This window comes from Rattus norvegicus, chromosome 1, assembly GCF_021556685.1.
Source record: "Rattus norvegicus strain SHRSP/BbbUtx chromosome 1, alternate assembly SHRSP_T2T, whole genome shotgun sequence".
Taxonomy (NCBI): domain Eukaryota; kingdom Metazoa; phylum Chordata; class Mammalia; order Rodentia; family Muridae; genus Rattus; species Rattus norvegicus.
In genome coordinates, this window is record NC_141534.1 from 166,565,875 (window position 1) to 166,589,860 (window position 23,986).

General features: G+C 49.9%; 1 protein-coding gene across 42 annotated transcripts in view; it reads right to left on the reverse strand.

Annotated features, from left to right (window-relative positions):
- The window catches only part of Slco2b1 (solute carrier organic anion transporter family, member 2b1), a 48,084-nt gene that overhangs the window by 21,602 nt on the left and 2,496 nt on the right, over window positions 1–23,986 (reverse strand). For 4 of the 42 annotated variants that reach the window (XR_015645092.1, XM_087598274.1, XM_087597352.1 and 1 more), the window contains exons 2-7: window positions 11,302–11,438; window positions 9,858–9,995; window positions 8,286–8,448; window positions 5,458–5,688; window positions 5,042–5,140; window positions 2,274–2,464 (exon numbers count right to left, since the gene is read on the reverse strand). Coding sequence is in view for 34 of the 42 variants with exons in the window: in XM_087598274.1 (XP_087454400.1) it covers window positions 2,274–2,464; window positions 5,042–5,140; window positions 5,458–5,688; window positions 8,286–8,448; window positions 9,858–9,995; window positions 11,302–11,438 (959 nt within the window). In the remaining 8 variants the exon portion in view is untranslated. 42 annotated transcript variants of the gene reach the window in all.

The following is a 23,986-nucleotide window of genomic DNA, read 5'->3' on the forward strand; positions in this document are numbered from 1 at the left end:
CCCACATCAATATTTATTGCCCAAGAGCTGCTGGAAGCAGATCACCATGTTCTCAGCCTTCAGTCTTTTCTTAAGAACCTCTTAGCTCCCCTCCTCCCAGAACTGTACGAGCTGACGGGGTAGACGCAGACAGCCAGACAGGCACACAATCTCGACCAGTGTCACAAGGCTTCACGGCATATAGTTCTCAAAAGCCGACTCCAGGAACTGTGGCAGGCAGGACTGCACATTCTCAGAACCCAAGGAAATTGGGTAGTGCTCCGGGAATCTGACCTCTGCACTATATATGCCCCAAACACAGCAGCAAGTGTAGGGAAGTGACTTGCTGCAAAGGTTCATGGCCGACCTGTTACCCAGTCCAGTAGACAGCCACCCACGCCTATTGTTCTCTGTCCAAATATAGAGCCCAACTCCGAGTATCTGTCACCAGACACACAGCCTCTTATCCTCCTAAGTGACAGTTCCTATTTCCAAGGACTCCTCTTCAGGTTCTGGGAATTTGAATCTTGCCCAAGCTAGGCAGAAATGAGATTCCAAGCCCGCGCCCTGCCTCCAGAGCGAACACAGGCATTGTTAGCCCAGCCATCCGCTGAGAACCACACTGCAGAGTAAGTTATCACTCCTGGGCAAGCCCTACCCCAGGACAGCAGAGCCAGTGCCTATACCATTTCCTGCCCACTGGTGCTCTGCTGCCTGCCCCCAGCACGGGCAGCATGGCTTCTTCCTGGCTTCCACTCACCCAGCACCTGGTAAAGTTGCTGAAGAGCCTTGCTTCCTGTCCCTCCAAGTATGCCCTTGAGTTTTGAAGCCAGCAAAGGTTTTGTGATTCTGGCCCCTGATGGCTGTCCCAACCTGAGGTGTCTTTGGCCCTGGGGTGAGGTGGTTGAGAAGGCTCAGTAGGGCAGATGGACCTGGAGCTTAGACAAACTTGAACTCACATATTCTAATAAATTGACCCTCGATTTAAAAAAAAAAAAAAAACGACAAAAAAAAAAAAAAAAAAGAAATGACCTTTTCAGGTCTACTGTGCTAGGTCAAACTTTGTTCTAAGGAGGAGGCGCTCTCCCACATGCCAGTAAACAGGCTCAGAAGCACTAGGCCAATGCAGGAAGTAGATTCCTTTCGCTGCAAGAACATCCGGCAAGGATTATTGTTTTTAAATGAATTGTTCTTTTGCTATTAGAATTACATAGTGGGGCTGGGGATTTAGCTCAGTGGTAGAGCGCTTACCTAGGAAGCGCAAGGCCCTGGGTTCAGTCCCCAGCTCCGAAAAAAAAGAACCAAAAAAAAAAAAAAAAGAATTACATAACAACAAGCACCTTACTTAACTTTTAAGCTGAGCCCTTAACAAGCAGCTCACGTACTTGGGAAAAGAGAAAACATAATGCATAAAGCTTCATGCTGTGGTCCAGTTTGAATGTATTAAAAGTAGCCGTCAAATAGAAATTATGAGTGAAATTGAAATTACATTGTCAAAATAGACTTTTCAGACTCCTTTCCAGGGCCAGACATACATAGGTTAGTTGTAGAGCCCCTGCCACTGCATGTGCCACCTCTGAGAGGTTCAGACCCTAATAATAATAATAGTAGTAATAATATGATAATAATATATATAATAAATATATAAGGTTATATAAATATATAAGGTTATTGTCTGTCTTCTTTTTTTCAATTTGGAAGCAACTTACTGTCTTAGAATCATCTATCCTGCCCTGTGGTTTATGCTTCCTGGCCTCTCAGTCATGTGATCTTGGGCAAAGCCTCCCACCAGCCTGACTCAGAGTATTCAATGCCTGACTCAGAGTATTCAATGTACACTCAGCTCCATCACTGGGCCTGGCAAGGCCAGCTTCATGTCTGCTGGGGAACACTATGCTGAGGTCGTTTGCACCCAGCATCCTCCTCAGCTGTCCTCTCTGTATTTGCCAGTGTCCTCATGTCTCTCTCAGATCCCTGGAAGAGTCTCAGGAGCTCTCCCTACACCCAAGTTCTATACCTTCCACTCATCAGCATCTTCTCGCATGGTCAGGATCCCCAACATTGCTAAGTGACCGATGCTCCTGGACTTATTCATTGAGTTTGAGCAAATCACTTCATCCTCCCTCTGGACCCCCCAGCTCCTGGATCATGGGAGGGACCCATGATAGCCTCAGACTGTGGATGCCTGTTAAGAGGAGGCAGTGAAGTTTGCTCAGGAAGGATAAAGCCTCCCTCAGAAGCATTACGATGGGTTCTGGAGCCTGATTTGGGGCTGGTACACAGAGGGTAATTACCTTGCTGCCAATCGAGGCCCCTCCTGCCAAGACCTTCTGCCTGAAGTGAAGCTCATATTTCTCTTTGGGCATCTCTCTGGGGAAGAAGAAGTAGGGGCTGGCAGCCAGAACCACCAGGCCTGCAGAGATGAGGAAGCCCAGCCACCAGGCACCCACCCATCGGGGGTCTTTTGTAGTGAGGTTGATGCCTCCTGGAAGAGAAAACCATGATGATGTTAGCCGTCATCTCTGGCTCTGAGAACCTTCAACCAAGGGGCCAATGCAGTACTGGGGCGGGGGTATGCCCGGAAGCCAGTGATAACCTACAACGTCAGGCCAGCTTCTTAGTCTCTGTGACTTAGTTTCTTCCACTGTGACACATAGATATTAGTAGCATCGGGAATCAAGGTTTTATATGTCATAGGGTTGTTGAGAGAATTACAGAAAAAATATGTTACAGTAAACATTATATATATATAGCTAAAACAAGTAAATTTAATTAAAAATTTAAACATCTAAGCTGAGCACTTGGGAAGTGGAAGTAATATAATCAAAAAATCCAAGGTCACCCTGGCTAAGTAACCACTAAGTTTGAAGCCAGTCTGGGCTACAGGAGACCCTGTCTCAAAAACACAAACAAAGTCTATGAAAGACAGACAGGAGATGCACTTCAAGGGATGTGAGTTTTATCGTCCTGTGTTCCTCCTCTCCCATTTCTAGTCCCATTGCATTTTCCACTATTAGACAAAGCATTATTACTGAATCGAATGAAGGTGGGGTTGCTGCTGTCTTTAGACCATGTTTAGTAGAACCGTTTGGAGTTATCGAAGACCTGCTTCAAATGCCCATAGAGTTGTGTGGGAAGGCGCTTAACAAATGTGTTCCTTTCACAAGTCCTATCCTGTGGGTGTGGTCCTTATGCATTTTAATTAGAACACAATGCTCAACTGCACATAAAGCTTCTAAAACAAAAGGTTAAAGAGCGGACACCTTCCCTTAGCCTCCCCGTGCTGGGTAGCTATTTCTCTGAACTGAATCATCAGGAGGCTGAGAAACTTAACCAGATCCAAAGAGCCCCTCTCTAAGGTTACAACAGCAGTAAGCAATTTTGGGCAGGAGAAGCCTCTCTGGTGGGATCATTGTGTAGGAACTTCTAGGGGTGCAGCTTCTGTGTGCTGTCACTCATGATGCAGTGGGACTCAGTGGTGCCCTTGAGTCCCCCAGGCTCCTGAGAGTGACACCAGCAGTGTCAGGTGGAATTGTTTCTTTGGTCTGTCATCGTTGCCCTATCTGGGGTGAAAAGACGTTTACTCACTTCTCTCCAGGAGAAGTCACACAACACCCCAGCATCACAGGCACTTTATAAAAATACAAGTCCCCACTAGCACCAGCGGCAGCTCTCACAGCCTGTTCTCCGGGTGTTGGGTCCTGAGCTTCTCTGGGCAGGGGTTAGGGTGCACAGTTGGCACTTAGCAGATTCGGTTCCAGGTCGTGGATAGGTGTGGTTTCTCCACTGATGGAATTCAATGCCTTCCTTGTTTCTCGTCTGCCTTGGCCTCATGCCGGGCCAGAGAGTCTAGTTCCTCTTCAAGCATATGCTAGTCCATGCCTGCAGCAGGCAGGAACCGCCCACCCTTCAAATCCCCCATGAAGAAATGACCTGGGAGGCAACATTCACCCTGTGTGCCAAGATGATATCAACAGATAGAAAACATATAATCCCTCCCAAATAGAGGCATCTGGGAAAACCTAGGCTACCCTGACTCTCAGGGCCTTTCCCTCAGAGCATCAAGGGGCTGCTACCAGAGCCCCTTAGTCACTGGTGTTGGAGCCCAGTGTTCTAGAAAGAAGAGAGATAGGCAGTATTGCCACTTGTGATGGTTTTACAGAACTGTCCAGACCTGTCCTGGCTCAGGGAACCCACGAAAGAAAGCTAGAGGACATGTGGTGTTGGTGGCTTCTAGGACCTGCTAGAAAAATCTCCAAGTGAGGGACTTCTGAGCAGCAGAAGGCTGAAGGCACACCTGGCACTCATATGTTGGTATGACAAGCAGGCAACTGAGAAGCCACAGTAACCTGCTCTAACAGGATACCATCCCCCACCCTCCATCCCCCTGCACATGCAGGGATCTAGGGCTCTTGGGCCCTTACAGACCTTCCTGGCCACCTTCAGACCAACGTTTACCCAGACTCTTTGGCCCACTCTGACCTCTAGTTGATTTTGAGAATACAATTTCCCAAATGGGACCTCCAGGAGTTTCTCAGGTTCTGAGGTAGTTGCTTGGCTAAAAGGGTCCTTCAGCTCCCCCAGGCCATGTCTCAGCAGGGAGAGGTCCAAGGAAAAGCACAAGTGACCGAACTCTGCTCTAAATTCTCAGATGCTATGGCCCGGGTCTTAGGAAGTTTCCCCACTGGGGATAGTGCTCCTTACAGGCTAAGAGGGTATATCTTATTATCTGTCAACAGTGTGTCTGTGCCTGGGGGAGGGAGGGTATCAGGTAAGGTCTGGTGGTGACAAAGGGCACAATGCCTCAAAAGATGGCATTTTACATTTTATCTCTGATATTTCACCAGATTCTGGTGATAGCCTCGGGGGACAGGAGGATAGAGATTGTCTCAAGCATGTGGAAACTGAGACCCAGAGAGTCGAAGGAAAAGACTCATTCATGGTCAGTGTTTCTGCTGAGGCTGCCTTATGGGTTCCTGGTTTTGTGCCTCCTGAAAGTTTAGGGATCAGTTAGAGTGTGCATGCGTGCCCCTGATGCACCCCTGAGCCCCCAGAGGCTCACCTTCGGGCATCCGGTCAATGTCCACGTAAAGGCGTAGCATGAGGCTACCCAGCCCATAGGCCAGGCCGGGCCCCATCATGGTTATTGCAAACAGGATTCCTGTAATACAAAGCCTTGGTGAGAATCCAGTGGTACCATCTACCATCAGAATCTCACCACTGACCATCAGTAGATTCCCTGCATACCCTGCATTCCTCACCTAGTGGGTCCCTAGCTACCTCAGCAGGTCTGGACCACCCTGAGTGGGCCTCTCACTACCCAATCTTACATGGCAATAGCATCGTGTCTCCTAGTCAGGACTGGGGAGCTCTCTAGGATTCTCCAGATTTATTTGGCCCATCCTTCTACCTGGCCTTTCTTCCCCCTTCCTGGGCCTGGCTCCCCTCTCAGAGCTTAAGGGAAGAGACCATCCTTACCCAGGTAGAGGGGTGAGTTGCTATGGTGGGCAAAGTCGTCGATGTAGGAGATCCCAAAGGGCTGTATGGGCACACCGCCAATGCCAAGCAGGGTCTGTGCTGTGAACATGATCCCCACCATAGTCAGATGCTTGGTTTCTGTGCGACTGGAACAGCTGTCATTGGACAGGGCAGAGGCTGGAGCCATAGTCGTGGGCAGGCACAGGGATGCTTCAAAGTCCTGTGACCTATCTTCTGAGAGAAGAGGATAAGAACTATGACCATAACTAAGGTAAACAATACTCACCGAACGTAAGGAAATGTTCTGAGTGCTTGGGTGTAAGTCACTCGATCTCCTCAAACCTAGGGTTCACAGACACAGAAACACGCCAACCAGCTCGGCCCTACCGTCTAACCACACAGTCCCTGCTCTTAGCTTGCCACGGTTCACCTTTCTGAGCAGGGGCATTCAGAAGGGTCATGACAGTGGTGGCTCTTGGGTGGAGGAGCAGGGGTGACCAGCATAGGTAGAATTTGAACTGGGTGGAGAATAACAAATAAGATTTTTCCAGAAAGGAGGGGAGGAGAGGATATTCCTGGAAGAGTCACAGTAGAGCAAACTTGGGGCCTCAGAAGGGCACAGAGCTGGAAGGAGATGTTCCAAACAGCAAGTCACAGAGTAGGAGCAGGCAGGGCTGGGAGGAGCAGGAAGACCCCAGACCATGGAGGGCTCTGGTGACCTTGACATTCATTTGGGGAAGAAGCTGTGTCAGTTCAGTACACAGGGTGCAGAAAAGGGTGTTTTCTTAATTTAGCTCCAGACATTTACTCCTTGACCAATATTTGGTGAGCAAACAAGGAGACCCTTGTTCTATTATTATCCCCAACATGGTGAAGTGGCCTTCTCTTTGTGACAGCAGGGACCCAGAGCTGCCAAACCAACCAAGAGAGCCACACCCAGCTATTGGAAAGAGCCATGCAACCAAAGTCATCACTGACTGTCCCACTGTCCTCAGTGGCTGTCCCTCATCCTGTGTAACCCTTGCCTCTCTGGTCCTCACCCCTCCAATGAGTCTCCCAGAACAGATGTTCTCTAGACATTAGAAGTTCGAATGCAGAACAGTTCTGGGTGGGGTCTAGGTATGGTTCCAGCTGTGGGCCTGGCCTTTGTATCTCCCTCTTTGGCCTCCGGGTCCTGAGGCAATTGTGGTAATCTCTACCCTATGGGGGCATTGACAAGGTGGTGAGAGGTGTCCCTGTCTAGTTCCCAGTAGATAGTCACCCTAGAGGTCACATTTACTATTCCTGGGTCTCCAGGATCTTGGAGATGGCCTAGCCTGTGACATGGCTGTACAATTACTGCAGAACAGATAAACTGAGGAGAGCTGTGGTTGTCAGAGCAGGAGGAGGGCTTGGAGCTTCCAGTCGTGGCCACCTTTGAGCCGATCTTGTGAACACCAAGGCTCAGACATGAGAAGAGCTCGGAGCCAGTAGGATGACAAAGTGTAACCTTGCACAGAAAAATCTCTGCTGAAGTGGAAGTTCTGAGCAGAAGCCATGAGGACGGCACTTCTTTGCAGCATCCTAAGATGCCCTGTTGACAACTGTCCTCTCACCTCTAGAAACCTACTCAGCAGTTTTTTGGTTTTGTTTATTTTTTAAGAGACAAGAGCTCACAAGGTGGCCTGGGCAACCTATCCCAGGGTGACCTCAAATGTGTGGTCATCCATATGCCTCTGCCTCTGAGTGCTAGGACCTTAGGCATGAACCACCAAGCATGGTTCTCTTCCTTCTCCATGTTCTCTATACTTTGTCACTTTGGGGGACCCTGTTCATGCCCCACCCCACTCCCTGCAATGTTCATCTTTTCTCCCCCTATGCCTCGGTAGCTCCTTCCAGCTATTGCTGTACATCCCCTACCCAGGGCTCCTGTGGCTTCCTCTCCCGGTCTTCTAAGCAGTCAGGTGCTGTGTAGAGCAGCCGTGTTCACTCCGCCCATAATTTCCAGGATGTTTGCTTCATGATCTCACCTCCAGGTCTTAGCACTTCAGAGATGAACCTGGCATGCTAAGGTTTCTGTCTGTTTGCCTCCTCTCCAGGGCTGGGAGCCTCCTGGAGAGAAGGCTGAGTGCTCTGAGGGGTTGGGTACAGAGTGGGCAGAATTGTAGATGTGTTTCATGAATCATTGGGTGGATGAATTAGTGGATGGATGGATGAGTGGATGGATGGATGGATGCAAGAGGAGAGGAAAATGATCACTTGGGCTGCTTGCTCTAAGAGACAACTGGGCCCTCAGCAAAATCCTGTTACCTCTTATTTTATTTTTTTGCTATATTCATCTACCCATTCAAGTTGGTTCTCCTCCTCCCCCTCTTTTATGAGACATAGTCTCATGCATCCTAGGCTGGCCCTTGGCTCAATATGTAGCCAAGGAGAGCCTAGAACTTATCTTCCTGTTTCTACCTCCCAATTAAATGCACAAATACAAACAAAATGCTTCAAACTATGTGTGGCATCCAGGAACCACCGTAGGATGCCGTTAATTTATTCTGTAGACTTCTCCCAAGAAGCTTCTGTGTGCCAGGCCCTAAAGCAGGCTGGATTATAAATTCATTCCCACCGAGAAACCCCACAGAGACATAAGAGCAGATTCTCGCCCAGGGAAGACTAGATTTCACCTCTGCCCTTCAGTCACCCTTCCTAACATGAACTGGGATCAGAGAGACTGGGGTGAACTAGGGTGGACCATCGGGTACTCTAGACGGTGATGCCCATCTTGGATGCAGGCTTGGGATGGGCTCCATGCTCAGGATTGGAATCCCTCAGTCATCTCCTGCCCAGACTCTTACCGGGGCTGCTGTGGTCGTAGCGGTATGGTTCTGAGATGAAGTGAGGGAGTGCCATGAGCAGGCCCGCCACTGCCACCAGGATAGCCCCACAGCCGATCATCCGGGGTCTGTGCACTCGGCTGCCGAAGTAGCTCACAAATAAAATCAAGGATATGTTCCCTACCTGGAAAGGGTGAAATGACAATTAAAACATGGCAGAGTCCGAAACCGAGGGCCTCTACCATCCCCTCTGTGGCTACCTTCAGTGTTGCTGTTTGTACATTGGGATGGCTGGTTTGAGCAAGAACCATCTGGATATGTTTTGAATGGAGATTCTAAGCCAGGCGTGTTGGCTCACGCCTGCCATTCCAGTACTCCAGAGAATAAGTGTGGCTAGAGAATAGCTGGGAATTCAAGGCCAGCCTGTGCTATGTAGAGAGGACCCATCTCAACAACAACCGGAATGCAAAACTGACAACAGCATGCAGATTTTGAGTCTTCCTAGGAAGGGGAAGATCTCATTGCCTTTTTTAGAGGAGAAAAATGAGAATAGAGCTGTCTGGTCAAGTTCACTTTGGAGGAGGGGTCAGAGAGGGGACTCAGAGCTTCACGGGCCTCAAGAATGCAAGATACAAATACAGTCTGAAAACAGGGGGTTTTAAGGCTTGGAATTTCAAGTTTTAGACTCAGAATCTCAGGGAGCTCAGGGTAGAGTGGGTGAGCTCCAGGGTCCACAAAGGGAGTGGGCTGTATCAATAGGGAGGGTTTTGTGGGGAACTGACTGTGGAGTAGAGGGACTCTTCCCATCTACTAAATGGACTGACTTTCCCTTCCCACATGTGAGATCTAAGAGTAGCATCATTCTGAGACCCATCTGGGAAGAGGCGCTGTGCAGCTGGTGGGCACATTATCTAGGGGGTGTGGCTTATTACCCAGGAAAAGCATTTCACAGAAGTCTGATGGGCTTGAGAGAGAAGAGCCTTCCCTTCCCCGAGAGAGGCAACATCTGGTGGGAGATGGCTGAAGTCCAGCAGAACTGATTCCCACTGAATCCAAGTGCATCGCTTAGCTTCTCCCTGACTGGCTGAGGGCCACAGACGGGGCCTGTGGATCCTGGGCATCCTGGGGCCAGACCTCCACTGCAGTGTCACCCCTCCCTGTTGTCACTTCAAGGTTAGTTAGAGGGTGTCCTGGAGATAACCTGAGCCTCTCTCAGGGACAGAAGTGACTCTGTGAATCCTTCCTGGGATAGACAATAGCTACAGGGCCCAAGACACAAATAAGCCAAAAGAAGGGTGGGTGTTTACCCAACTCTGGCAAGTGAGAAAAAGTCTCATGTTCTCTAGCAAAGGGCTTCTAAGGGCATGATGGCTGGGTCTCTTTTTCCTACTAGGATGATGAAGGCATGAGGAGGGTTTTCTGGGCTTTGACCCTGGGCCAGGATGCTGTGAAAGATGTGGGGGGCAGGCAGTGTTGGGGGCTGCATGTGGGCATGGGGAGGAAATATTTATGGGTATAAGAAAGGGGGCTAGTGGAGGTAGTGTGTAGGGCTTCCTCAGCATGCATTCCTGATGGGGGTTGTAGGAACAATACCTCATTGAAAGCAGCTAGCAGCCCTGAGGTCTGGCTGGACAGCCCAAAGCGCTTTTCCACTGTGGAGATGGAGCTCTTGAGGTAGCCAGAGATCATGAGCTGTGCCAGCTGCAGTATACTGTGACACAGGACAAAGAACTATAGGAGAGGCAGTGATGGTGGCAGGTGAACGGACACCATCAGAAGTCGGAGAGACAGAGGGAGAGGAGAGTGTGGCCAAAAGATAAGCAAGGAATAGAAGATGGGTAAACAGAGTCAGGGGAGGCAGATGTGAGAGGAGAGAACAAGAGGGAGGGAAGAGAGGAAGGGGAGAAAAGGAGAGAGAGGTGAGGGAGAGAGAGGGAGGGAGAGGGGAGAGGAGGGGGGAGAGAGAGAGAGAGAGAGAGAGAGAGAGAGAGAGAGAGAGAGAGAGAGAAAGGGAGAGAGAGAGAGAGAGAGAGAGTTAACTGGAGTAACCCATGGAGTCTCACTCAGGTTAACAAGCTAAGGTAGAACTTGGGGATGTGGGGGCTACCAGAGACACACTTGACTAAAACCACAGAAGCATCAGAGCCCTTCAGACCCTCTGATCTCCCCAGGGGTTGGGCCAGACCTTCCTTTCTGCTCTCTATATAGCACTACCCGCCTCTCCCAGAAAGCTCTCTGCCCACTTGCACCCATTTTCCCAGGGATGCTCTGGGGACACTCCCTTTTCTGACTTCTCCAAGCTGTCCCACCCCACCTCACCCCAAACAACCTAGCCTTCCGGGAAAATTCTGGCAAATCTCCTAGAGGGAGAAAAGCCTGCTTCTAAGAACCAAAATCCAGGAGAATTTAGGCCAGAGCTTAACATATTTTCTCAGTACTTTGGAGCCTCAATTTCATCATTAGTACAAGGGCAAGGGCCCAACCTCCTAGGATCACTGAGATGATTCAGATCTTGAGGGCTGAGGTGGTGCTCAGTGGAAGAAGACTTGCCTAGTAAGTGTAAGGTCTAGACATTCATCCTTGTCACTAAAGCTATAACAGAGAAGACTCAGTGTGTAGCACCTTACACAGGGTCTGACACCAACTGGGTGAGTCTTTGGGGCCCTTGTTGTGAAGCCAGAACTTCAGTATTTACACAGGTTTAGGATTGTGGGGTTTGTCTCCATTTCGCCAAGGGAATGAGAGCAAGGGGAGTCATCCTCCAACCCCCATCGTCTGTAGGCTAACATTATCAGCCTCTGCAAGGAGAGCCTGGTTGCCTTCTTTGTGCCCAGAACCAAGCTCAGAGCTTCCTTGAGTTATCCCACAGACTCAACCTCAAGGAAAAGAAGTAAGAAGGCAGACACTTGGTCTGTGGTACCAAGTCAGGCTTGGGGGTTCCCTGCCCTGCTCTGCCCTGCCTTTTCCTGACAGTGCCTTGCCCTGCCCTTCCCTGACAGTGCCCTGCTCTGCCCTGCCCTTCCCTGACAGTGTATACCTTGATGTTCTGGAACATCCCTCGGGGTTGTGCATCCTGGTGTGAGTCCCGAGGCTCCATGCTGACTTTCCTTTCATGTATGTCTTCTGCACCCATTGTGGCCTTGGTGCTCCTGTCTGGCATCTGGGGCCCCTCACCTGTGGGCCCAGTAGGACATCCAACCCAGTGATGAGATAAAATCCAGATAATAGCAGCCCTTGACCCATGTTGACTTCAGTAGCAAACTGTTTCTAGGAAATGTGACCTGGGTGGTTATGGGGGTTTGAGAGTCAGTCTCATCAGCCTTTCTGATTCTGAGACACCCCCCCCGCCAGGGAGGGACTTTCTTATGAGACCATGGGTCCCCTGTGTTCCTGCTGGAGACTTTTGCTTGGTCCAGGCACACGCCTCTGAAAGAGAAGCAGTTCCCATTCCCCTACAGCAAGCTCTGGAACAACCACTCACATGTTAAGTATGAGTGGGCTTTAGACTAGGGTTGGGTCAGGATTGACTTTAGAGGTAAGGGATAAAGGCTTTCCTTTTATCAAACAGACACCTCTTGCCCTGAGAGGCCAACATCATGCACATGGCCACAGAGCCAAGCAGTCATGTCTGCAAGTCATACATCAAAGCCCACAGCTACTCAGAACGCATGTCACAGAACCTTTGCCTAGACAAATAGACTCTGTTTGGGACCCCTGATGTCAGTACCATGGTAGCATCCTCACATAGTAACTATGGTAACACATCCCTTGTTATCTCCTGGGACCTCCTGCCCAGTGGAAACCCCAGAAGTACCGCTTACAGCACACTTCAGCTGGAGACCAGAGCTTCCCCTGCGTGACCCTCCTCCACTTCCTGTGGGAAGTGTCCTCTATTGTTCCTTGTCCCCCTCACCACAGGCTAGTTTCCCCTCCTTTCACGGCCTGCTGGAGACCTAAGAACACCTCTGAGGCCACGGATTCCATCTCCATTCCCGTAGGAAAACTCAAAAAGGGCGACTGAGACCCTGAACCTCCACAAGCCAAGGTTTTGTGCTCCTCACATGAGATGCCTCTGAGCTTGAGGTCTATTTTGTTTTTGTTTTTAAGATTTACTCATTTATGATTTTATGTATATGGGTCCTTTGTCCCCATGTATATCTGCACACCAGAAGACGGCATCAGACGGTTGTAAGGTGCCATGTGGGTACCGGGAGTTGAACTCAGGGCCTTTGGAAGGGCAGTGCATACTCTTAACCACCCAGCCATCTCTCCAGAATCCTCTCCCCCCGCCCTTCACATTCCAAAGATTGTTTTGTAAAATGTGTGTGTGGTGTGTGCACAAATGTCCATAGAGGTCAGAGGCACTGGATCTCCTGCAGCTGGAGCTCCAAACATTTGTGAGCCACAGGTGTGGGGGATGTGAATGAACTCAGGTCTCCCATATGAACAGGACACTCCCTTAACCACTAAAAGCCACCCCTCCTGCCTAGGGACCTATCAACACATATCATGGTTCACTGCGATTGTCAGCTTAATGGGATTTACAACTACCTGAGAAACATATCTTTGGTCACGTCGGAGGGTAGGTTCCAGAGAGGTTTAACTGAGGAAGGGCCACTTAGAACGATGTGGCACCATCCGCTGGCCTGTAGCCTCTCACTAAATACAACGGACAAAGCGAGTGAAGCGCCAGGACACCAGCATTCACCTCTCCACGTCTGCTGAACGTAGATGGAACGTAATCGGACGTCCTGTGTCTCCATGGTGACAGATTGTACCCACAAACTATGAGTCCAAACACTTTAGGTTGTTTTATGATCAGGTATCTGACTCCAGCTAGTGAAATGACCGATAAGACATATAATCCACATACCATAAAACTCTCAAAGCTCACGATCCAGCGCCAAGGGATAAAGTACGTTTTGGTTTTTGTATGTTTACAAAATCGTACAGCCATCACCACTGTCCAGTTCCACAACTCTTTCATTCCGTGGCAGGAAGCCTGGCACTATAAGCAATCACTTCCTATTCCTCCTTAGCAGGGTTCTGGAAACCCCAATTTACTCCCTGGCTTTGTGGGTTTCCTGTTCTGGACACGTTACCTAGACGAAATAATCTAATATGTAGTTGGTCACCTGTAACTAATTTTTTAAATTCTGTAATATCTTCAAGGGTGCTGAACACTGTAGCTTCTGTCAACTCTCCGCCCCTTTCTACGGATGAATGGCACTCCTTCGTAAGTGTAGATTACATTGTTTACACCTTCACCAACCGATAAACACTTGGGCGGTTTGGAGTATTGTGAACAGTCAGTGCAGCGTTTCATGTGACCTGCACTGTCAGTTCACTTGGGCACACGTCTGGGAGTGGAATTGCCGAGTCCTGTGACAGGTCTGTGTTTGCCTATTTGAGAAACCATCTGACTGTTTGCTGCAGCTCTTCTGGGCTTAGCTCCAGTCCCGTCATCTGGTTGGCCCAGACCTAGGGCATGCTGGCACTGCTGCAGGGGTGATTGGCTAAGTTTGAGCTTGTCCAAATGGAGAAGGCCACTGTGTTTCCTCCCCTTGTCAGACTTGTTCAAAGACCATGGGGAGATGAACCATTTCACAAGCCCACCAGCAACATCCCAGTCTCTCTCTATACCTTCTCTGATATGTCACGGTCAGCCTTTTCAGTGATGGCCACCCAGGTAGGCGTGATGGGGTGTGGGTGGTTTGATTATCATGGCGGGCATCTTTTTATGTTCATATTTATTATTTCTATAACTCTCCAGAGAACTGTGTAGACAGTAATTGGAAAGTTTTGAGGAAACGGAAGTGCGTGTGTCTGGGAGGAGTTCCTTTTGGGGCACAAACATCCAGAGGAAATAGAGGAGAGCAACACCTGGCAGGGAGGAGATGGGGGTAGGGGCACCACTGGGAAGGGAAAAGAGGAGACTGTTAAGATCACTGAAGAAGAGGGGTTGTGGGCCTGCAAAGCAAAAGCCCCCAGAGACACGGAGGGGACCACTTCTGAACCTCAGTGCCTCTCACCAGCAGAAGCCTGTCACCTGGTCTAGGTCTTGATAATCCACAGCACACGAATGATTTTCAGAGCTCTGTGTCCTAAGTCCTTTGCATCTCCAAGCCTCTGAGAAGGAATCCTGGAAGCCCAATCCAGATGTTAAACTCAACAGCCCTCCTTGAATAGATCCAAACAGGGAGAGAAAGCACACATGTCTTTTCCTGTCTTGGCACACTCTAACCTAGCCAGGTCACCTTGGCAGCAGTGCCAGCATACCCCAGAACCTGGTCAACCAGACAGCAGGTCTGGAGCTCCAGCTGGAAGGTCTGAAGTCACTGACTTGAAGGAATTTCTCAGAGAGAAATGCAAGGAATGGATGAGGGACGGGAAGAAAAGTCAGTGTGGGCCAGCTCAGAACATGCATCCCCCAGCCCAAGGCTAGACCCTGGACTCTCAGCCTGGGTTCCTGAGCACACTGGGGACAATCCTCCCTAGATGACAGTCACATCCCCTCTCACCTGCTCTTCCCAAAGGGTCACACACTTGCCTCAGGTGAGCTTACTTGCGGCTTCACTCTTGGTCCTTCCCGATGTTTTCACCTCAGCCTCCTCTTCCAAGGCTCAAAGTCTTCCTGGCTCATTCTGTCCGTTAGTGAAATGTCTGTTTCTGGTGCACAAAGTCCAAAGCTCTACTCTTTGGGTGGGGGAAGAAACCCAGCAATATGCTCTGGGCTTTGAGAACATCTGAACATCTGCCATCCAAAATGGCTCCTTAGGAGCTGGTCAGTGAGAGCCTGTGGTACAAGGCTGCCCCTCACGAGTAAGAGCTGGCGCTCAGTCTAGCCGCAGCCACATGGCAAGGGGGGAATACTTCAGAGACTGGCTTGGCCCTTCCCTCTCTGATCATTCTTTCCCGGAAAGGCCCAGTACCACGTTCCAACCCAGAGTACCTCCCAGGGTCAGATTGCAAAAGGCAGTGCATGCGAATGTAGAGCTGGATACAGGTTTTCTCAAGCCAGAGTGGACCTAGCCTCCCGCGAGCCTCCAGGGTGAGCCTGAACATGTCTCTTGATCGTTCTGAGCCCCATCTCCCTCAGCTTACAGCTATGGGTAACGATATTTACAGTCGGGGCCTAGGACACACTGGTCCTCCATATGGCATGTTAGTGATGGAGAAAACAGCAGAAGTCTGTGTACTTTTCCCCTCCCCCTCCCCTGCGGCAGGTCAGTGACCTAAGCAGTTACTCAATGACCCTCTCCTCGAAGCATTTCAAAACAGGCTTGGCTAAGTCGCCCTCCCTCAGTTTGTCACCACCAGGTCATTCCCCATTTATCCACTTGTGCCCCTCCACAATCAGATACTTCATCAGATCCAGCATAAAAACACACGCAGTTTCTCCGCGTTTTCTACTGGAGACTCCCATGTCTTATGAACTTTAGACTAAATAATGCTGTGTGTTTCTTATCTTGCAAATCAGTCTTTTATCAGAGGGTTTCAGGAATGAAGCCAGAATCAGTGAGGGACAGAAAATCTCTGTTCCATTGTCTTAGGCCCACGAGGCAAGTATCTACCAGGACTGGCCTTCTGACTGACACCCTCCAAGAGCCGTTTTCCATTAGTTCCAGATAAACCTTCCAAAATGTCCTAGACAACACATCCTAGCTGGAGCTATCTCCTGCTTCCAAATTCTCTTCTTGGTCCTGGCAGATCCATGGACTGTCTCTAGATCACCTTTTTCCTTCCTACATCTAAGCTCCAGTCAATCACAAGACCCTGAGAACCTAATTCTTCTCCCTAAATACACTCAATGGCCCTAGAGGCAATGACCCAGGTTTGCAGTGTGTGCCGGCTGGTTTTATGACAACTTGACACACAAACTGAAAGGAGGGAGCCTCAATTAAGAAAATGACTCCATAAGATCTAGCTGGGAGACATTTTCTTAATCAGTGATTGACGACTGAGGTCCCAGATCATTGTGGGTGGTGTCTTCCTTGAATTGGTGGCCCTGGGTTCTATAAGAAAGCAGGCCAAGCAAGCTATGAGAAACAAGTCAGTCGGGAGCATCCCTCCATGGCCTCTGCATTGGCTCCCGCCCCCCAGATTCCTGTCCTATTTGATTTCTTGTCCTGTGTGAACTCCTGATTTCCTTCGATGGTAAACAGCAATATGGAAGTGTCAGACAAATAAACCCTTTCCTCCACAACTTGCCTTTCGGTCACGCTGTTTTGTCACAGCAATGGTAACCCCAGCTAAGACAGAGCACAAGATGTAGTTCGGTCACACAGGCTACGATTCAGGACCCTTTGGCTTCTCACATCCAGCACAGGGACAGAAGCCCCTCCTCCCTGGTGCAGAAGGCACCCACGAGAGCCCAACCTACCTATTTGTCCAGTGTGCCTACCTGCACGTTGGACCTGCACACCAGAGCCTCTAGAGTCACCGCCTGTCCCCACTCGCGTGGCCCTGCAGGTTAGTCTACTGTTCTTCATGCATGGCTTTCCCTCTCCTTAGTTTGTTCAGTCCAAACAAGTGGTTAAACTGTTCAAAATGGGACTTCCTTAATCCAATCCATTCTGCGAAGGGAACCATCAACAGAACAGTGGCCCTCAGGGTCTTCTCTCCCATCCTGCTCCCTACCCCAGTCCCTCCTCTCTTCTTCCCTCCCTCTCTGCCTCCCTTTCTTCCTTCCCTCCTGTTCCTCTCTCTATCTTCTCCTTCCCCTGCCTCCCTTTCCCTTCCCTTTTCTTTCCTATCCACAGAGTCTCACTATGTAGTCCAAGATGATCTCCAATTTGCAAGCCTCCTGCCTCAGCCTCCTGAGTTCCGGAATTACCTGCATGCACTCTCATGCCTATCGTCTTCAGTCTTTGGTCCCTCCTGCCCAAGGTCCACGCCTTTATATAGTTTCCCACCCCCCTCCTGCCCTGCCACACTATGGCTCATACCTCAGGTCTCTGGCCACCCTTCCCTACCGCAGTGAAAGGTTTCGAAACAGATTTCCAGTTTTTCAGCTCGTCTGTGATCAGACAAAGCACAGAGAAGCACTCACTGCTCGGCTGGGGCTCACGATAAATACTACCTCATTGAGAATCTACAGTGCTGCTCTCTAAATGGCACTCTTTTCCCCGGTGGAGAGTCCACCCTGCTATCAGCTTTGTCCAGCTTCTACTGAAGTCTGCTTAGATGAAGCCATGGGTTATTGCTGCATATAGAACCAGAACCAGGAAGCTGGGTGAAAGTTCTCTCTGGGCAGTGGTGGGGTTGTCATTGAGGGCCCCACTAAACAGTGGTCTCTGGACTCTGCCTGCCTGCCTGCCTGCCTGCTTTCCTTCCTTCCTTCCTTCCTTCCTTCCTTCCTTCCTTCCTTCCTTCCTTCCTTGTGTCCTTTATTTTTTGAAACATGGTGTCACTATGTAGACCTGACTGGCCTGAAACTTAGAATGTAAACCAGACTGGTCTCAAATTCACAGAGATCTGCTGTCTCTGCTTCCTGAGAGCTTCGACATGTGTCAACACACACAGCTAGTGTGCTCCATCTCGATCCTGGGGAAGCAGGGGCTACTGGAGAGCGGTCTTCACCGAATGCAGGACTTTAGTGGGTGCCCATGTTTCCTCACATCCTCAGAGTCTGCTACCAGGGCTTGGGGTGCCTGTGGAGCAAACAAGCTTGGAGAAGAAATGGCATCCAGAATCCCAGAGCTGGGGAATGGACGAGATTAGACATGAGCTCAGACTTGTCTGACTGCTGGGCTCCTGATGTCAGCCATCAGATCTACACTGATGGCCTTGGAACAAATATAGTGACAGTCCTTGGGTGGTCATTTCTTATTCTGGCCCAGCTTCTCTTCTGTGAGTTGTCAAAGGTGGCCATATTGCTGTCATTTTACTAGCCCATTCTGTAGCTTTCTGTAGCTTGTGGATCACCTCACTGGTCAGTCAGGTGTTTCTTTCTGTGGCCTGAAGGGGCTAAGAAAGGAAAAGTGGGGAGAAAGTTGAGAGGGCCTCAGCCCAGGGATCCAATACACAGTATGATAAGTTCTGGGACCCACAACCAAAGCCTGGGTTGGAACCTTCTGGAAAACTACAGCAACAGCTGTCAAGAAATACCAAGGCAGTATCTGAAAGAGTCAAGACGTGATACTCTATGTAGAATGTTCTAGCCAGTACCTTTCAGAAAGCAAAACCTAGGACCATGGCTTTATGGCTGGCAATCAGACAGCTCCCCCTGGCCTCTGTAAGAACAGTGAACCTTGCTTCCCACCCTGCCTGCCAGGAGGATGTGTGGGCTAAGGGCTTGGCCAACTTTAAAGGTTCACAGCCTTGGCCCCAAACTCACCCCTGAGTGTGTTTGCAAGTGTGGCTTCAGGCCTCAGAATAACTTATTTCCTGCTTATGGGAGGCCCAGTTTAGTTACTTTTGTCTGTTCTGGGAAGCAGCACAGACCCCACTGGAAGCCACCCCCACCCCCTACCCTCACCCCCACCAGAATCTTTGTCTCTCCCCACTGCACAGTCTCCGCACTGCCTTTAACCCCAAGTTCCGGTGTTCTTCAGCTACATCCCAGGATTTGTTTGTTTTTGCTTATTTTTCCTCCTAACTTCGGTGTATAAGAAGAAATGCCACACCCAGCCCTTACACTCTCCACACACACAGTGCCACTTTCACATACACACTCTGTCAGGTCGTAAAAGGACCCCCACACAACACAGAAAAGGCAGAGGCTGTGACAGGGAAACCCTAGCCCAGGGCTTCCATTCAACACTGTTCTTGAAGCAAAAGGCATCCTTTGGACTTGTCCTGCCTGGAGGCGCTTCTGGCCCTGGGATTTGTTTTGAAGCCTGAAAAATGCTGGCTTGCTGAATGTTTTCCAATTAGTTGCCAGCATTTTTTTAAGAACCAGAAACTTTCACATCAAACTGCAGATTTTTGTTTTTGTCTTGAAAAATCAGCAGATCTGGCACAGATTCAGCTGTCCCTGATACTGCGCCTGCTCAGAGCGGTTTGCCCGTGGAGCCTCAGCAGGGGGTGTCCAGGGCACATTTCCTGGGCCCCTTTCACCTGATTGTGGGTTTCCTTATCTGCCCCAGAACAAAGGGCCTGGGAGCCACCTGGACAGGATTCCTGGGTTAGGTAAAACACTTGGAAGGTGAGGAAACAGGCCAAAGGAGACCCAAGCATACCCAGAACTACCATGGCAGGCACAGATCTGGTGTTCCTTTGGTTCTGGAAATGAGAGTAATGATTCGTTCGAGGGCCAGGCAGAAGGCTCCGTACAGAAAGCCCTTGCCTTTCTATTTCCAGGATCCACTTGTTGGGAGAAGAAAACCGGCTCCTCCAAGCTGTCTTCCGATCTCCAGAAGTGCCCAGTCAAATGTACCATGGTGTGTGTGCACACATGCATAAAGACCTGCACACACACACACACACACACACATACACACACACACACACACACACACACACACACACACACTAATAAAATGTAATAAAAGAAGATCCTTAAACTCCAAGTAGGGGATGGTGCCCCAGTATTATGACAGTGAGTCTGGCAAACAGCAGAGATAACCTAGCCTGGAGTGGAAGGCTTCTTAAAGGAGGAGGGGGGGGAGGAGGGGGGGAGGAAGAAGAGGAGGAAGGCAGCAGTGCTGTGAAAGTATACAGGTTGATAGGAGATGAATGGCAAGGCTGAGGCACAGAAGAGGCGTAGGGCTAGAGAGGTTGGAGGGACCCAGTGATGGGGCGGGAGAAGCTGGGGGCAGCTCTGACTCCAATCTTGGTGTACTGTCATGGTAAATTTGGCCACTGAGAGCCAGGAGGACAGAAAGACTGTGCTCAGTATTGGACGTAAGGTTGGGTGAGTACTATAGCCGCCTGAACGGGGTGGGGGAGGGGGCTCCCTAGGAGATCATGCCTCCGGGTAAAGACACATCCAGGGGTCCAAGAGGCAGGTGAGGCTGATGTTAACCATCCGGTGTCTGACCCTGTCCTACCCTGTGTCCAAACTGAGAGCAGAGAGAAAGGAGACCGCCACCATAGACCTTCGAGGATAATGGATTGATGTCACTGGGAAAACTACTAGCTCCCAATACCAAAGGCAGTGTCTAAGCCTGGGGAGGGTGACATCTAGGTGGCAGATAGTGACTGAGATGGTGCTGTCACCCTTTCCAGAGGTGTGAGCTGGGAGCATCTCCTGAGCCCTACCTCCTAAGATGTCCCGGCCTCCTCCAGACTGGTTGGTCTCTCTCCTTCGGGAGCCCTTTCCTTCACGAGGCAGTTCCCACAGCCCTTGAGTCGTAGTCAGTTGGCCACTGTCTTGCTACTCACGCCCTCCTTCTTATCAGCCTGACTTGGTAAACAAATCCAGAGCAGTTGCTGGCTGTGGCCTTTCCAGATAGAGCAGGTTGTAAATCTGCTGAATCGCTCCAGATTCAGATACAAACATTTGTGCAGCACAGCATTAGCATGGCCTGACCTTAGATGGCTTTTTTCCCCCTAAGCCTCAGTTTCCTTCTCTGCCAGTCTTAGCATTTCTTCTAGACTCTGCCCTAGCAACAACCAGGTACCAGCCTGGCTTGCTATAAAAGAACTGTTTGGCTTCTCTCTCTCCTCTGGCCTCTCTCTTTCTGGCTTCCTTCTCTCTCCCTCCTTCTCTGTCCTCCTCTGTCTCCTCTCTTTCTCTGCCTCTTCTCAACCTTCCTTCTCATTCCCTCAATAAATGTCACTTTCTACTAGACTGGTACCTCGGGTGTGTGTGTGTGTGTGTGTGTGTGTGTGTGTGTGTGTGTGTGTGTGTACCCTTGTGTGTGTGCATGCCTGAGTATGGGCCCACCAGGGCACCCTCTCCCTCCACATCATGCCACTGCATTATGAAACATATCAACCAGTCTCATAGGAAATGCCCTGGACCTGATATTTTGCAGACCTCAGTGGCGAAGTCCCTTCCTTCTCCCTATACTCCTTTGCACCAGGGGTCTAGACTCCCAGCCTCAAGTTCAAGGCCCCTGAGAGCCTCTGGCTTCATCTATCCATTCCTGTAGAACATAGTCCTCTAGCCCCAATGGACCCCAGCCATTCCTCAAATTAATCATGCCTCTCAGCCTTCATCCATGCCATACCCTTGACCAACTGTCCTTCCTCCCCCAGCCATTGCTTCTCAAGTCTCAGCTCAGCGAGCTGAAGAACAAGCTTGCTGACTGAGGAGAGCTCTTCCAAGTGAGATAGCAGACAAGACTGGAGCCTGGGCTATAGTTGGGGGTGGCCATGGTGACAGAGAGAGACCGTGGGGCCTCAAGCTCCAGTTCCTAGTGTGACCTAGTCTAGCATGGTGAAGGAGAAAGAGTCCGAGGCAGAAAGTGCAGAGGGAGTCTCCAGACAGCAACTGGGCTTGGCTGTCATTTTTGGGAAATTCCTTTTGGAAGGACCCTTGGGTGGTCTGCTAGCAGGAAAATGACCTCAAGGTCTAGTTGTGTTTTGATGGAGCTCTGTTAGGATGGAGGGTGGGGGCAGGCACTCTGGTAGTTTCCCAGTTGTGTCAGGGGCCAAGTGCTGGGACTTTCTGTTCCCAGTTCTGGCCCTGACTACCCCATCTAAACCCAAGATAACCTTAAAAATAAAGACTAGACAGTACGGGGGGGGGGGGATGGGGGAGGCTGGGTGGGGGAGGGGTCCTGAGCCTTGGGAAAGCAGGACAGTCTCCTTAGATCCAAACAAGAAGCCATTGACCTAAGGCCACGCTGCCTTCCTCTGCACTGGAAGAGAGCTCATCAGTTTCTCTATGTTTAAACTGTTGTCACAAGTCACTGGTTTTCTCATTTTTACATCACAGTGTGAGTCTGGGGGCCTTAGTAAGGCTCAGCTGTCACCCCGGGGGAGACACCAGGCAGAGGCTGGACCCTGGGCACCTTCAGGGTGATTCTGAAGAAAGAGAACAAAGGAAAGCCACTAAGAGCTCAGACTCCACAAGGGGCTTGGGCGTGGCTGGGTCTGCCTCAGATGTGTGGCCTGAGGTCACAGGTCATTGGACCCTCTGGGCTTACTTTTCTTTTTTGTAAACTGGACAGAAATCTGACTTGAACTCACAAAGCCGAGATACACAAGTAGGATGCCAATGAGTATTCCCAGGGCACAGAACACTGAGGCCTGGCCATTTAGCCCTTCACATCCTTCTAGAGCCCCAGTGGACTCTAAGCTGGTCTTTATGCTCAAGGAACCTTGTAGGCTCCTTGTGACAGAGTCTGTTGGCTTTGGCCTAATTTTCTCAGTTATCTCCCAGCAGCCTCCTCCCTTAACCTGATTGCTCGCTGAGCTTACAAACGTGTCGAGCTCTTTTGCCCTTCTAGAATGTACCTTCTGTTTGCACCTTGACAGTCGGTATTCCTTCCCCTAGAATCCAGCCCTCTACCCTCTCTGGTTGTAAATACCCCTTCCCCCAATGCTGGTCAGCTTTTTTATAAAACTTATTTCAAACCTTGGCTTCTTCTTCTTCTTCTTTCTCATTATTATTTCCCTTTAACCAAAAATGCCTTTATTGTGGTGAAATTATAAATAGACGTATCACAGAGATTAAAGAAGTTGCTCAAACACTGCCCGATCCCAACCTGTACATCTCAGCGAGCGTCTACGTGGTTTGAAGGTGGCTATTCTGAAGTCGTGGAGCTTCACTTGGGGTTTTACACAGTTACTACCAATTACACTTTTGATGCCCTTTCCACCACAAGAAAAAGAAAAGAAAAACATGGCAGTCAAAATTAGAAAATCAGGTAGCGGGTTGGGGACTTAGCTCAGTGGTAGAGCGCTTGCCTAGCAAGCGCAAGGCCCTGGGTTCGGTCCCCAGCTCTGAAAAAAAAAAAAAAAAAAAAAAAAGAAAATAAGGTAGCTTCATCTTCTCTTCCATGAGGATTATATTTCAGTTTGACACCTCTCTCTCTCTCTCTCTCTCTCTCTCTCTCTCTCTCTCTCTCTCTCTCTCTTGTTCCTTTTTTCTTTTCTGGGATCCTGGGCATTGAACTTAGGGCCTTGAGCATGCCAGGCTTGAGCTCTACCACTGAGATATTTCACCACGCTGAGCTGTCAATCTTTCTGACTCAGCCAACTGGATGCTGGCATGGCGGGCTTGTACCATGGGCTTCAGAAGCTTTAGCATTTCCTGGATACAGCTTGTGTTTCTGACTCCCCAGATGGGTGTCACAGGGCTGGGACCTGGGACACAGAACCATATACTCACTAGATGGTCCCATCATCCCTGCTCTGTCTGGTCCCGGCTGGGTCCTAGGCCTCAGGAATTGCCAGGCCTCGACTGCAGCCTATAAGGTGCAACACCATTCTCACGACTCCCATATGCTTCAATACCTCATACTGATGTAAGGGCCCAGTCAGTCCCTGCAGAGAGGCCTCTGCCCTGCTGCTCCATCCACAGACCAAGTTTATAAACACAACAGGGGACCAAGGGACCATTCATGTCACTTACTATGAAAGTAGAGAAATGGAGCCCCTGAAAGGAATAGAGGCAGGCAGACTGGGTACTGACTACATGATCCTATGCTAAGGTCAAGGCCGCCTCGCCATCTGACACTTCCTAGAACAGTCATGGGAGAAGTAACACCTCCATGTCTGCTCCCCAGTCAGTGGCACCCAGAAAATAATTTGTTTTGTGAAGAGCCAGTGGAGAAGTACACAAGATAGACCAGAGTCCATCAGTACAGAGTGAGGAAGAGAAAGCC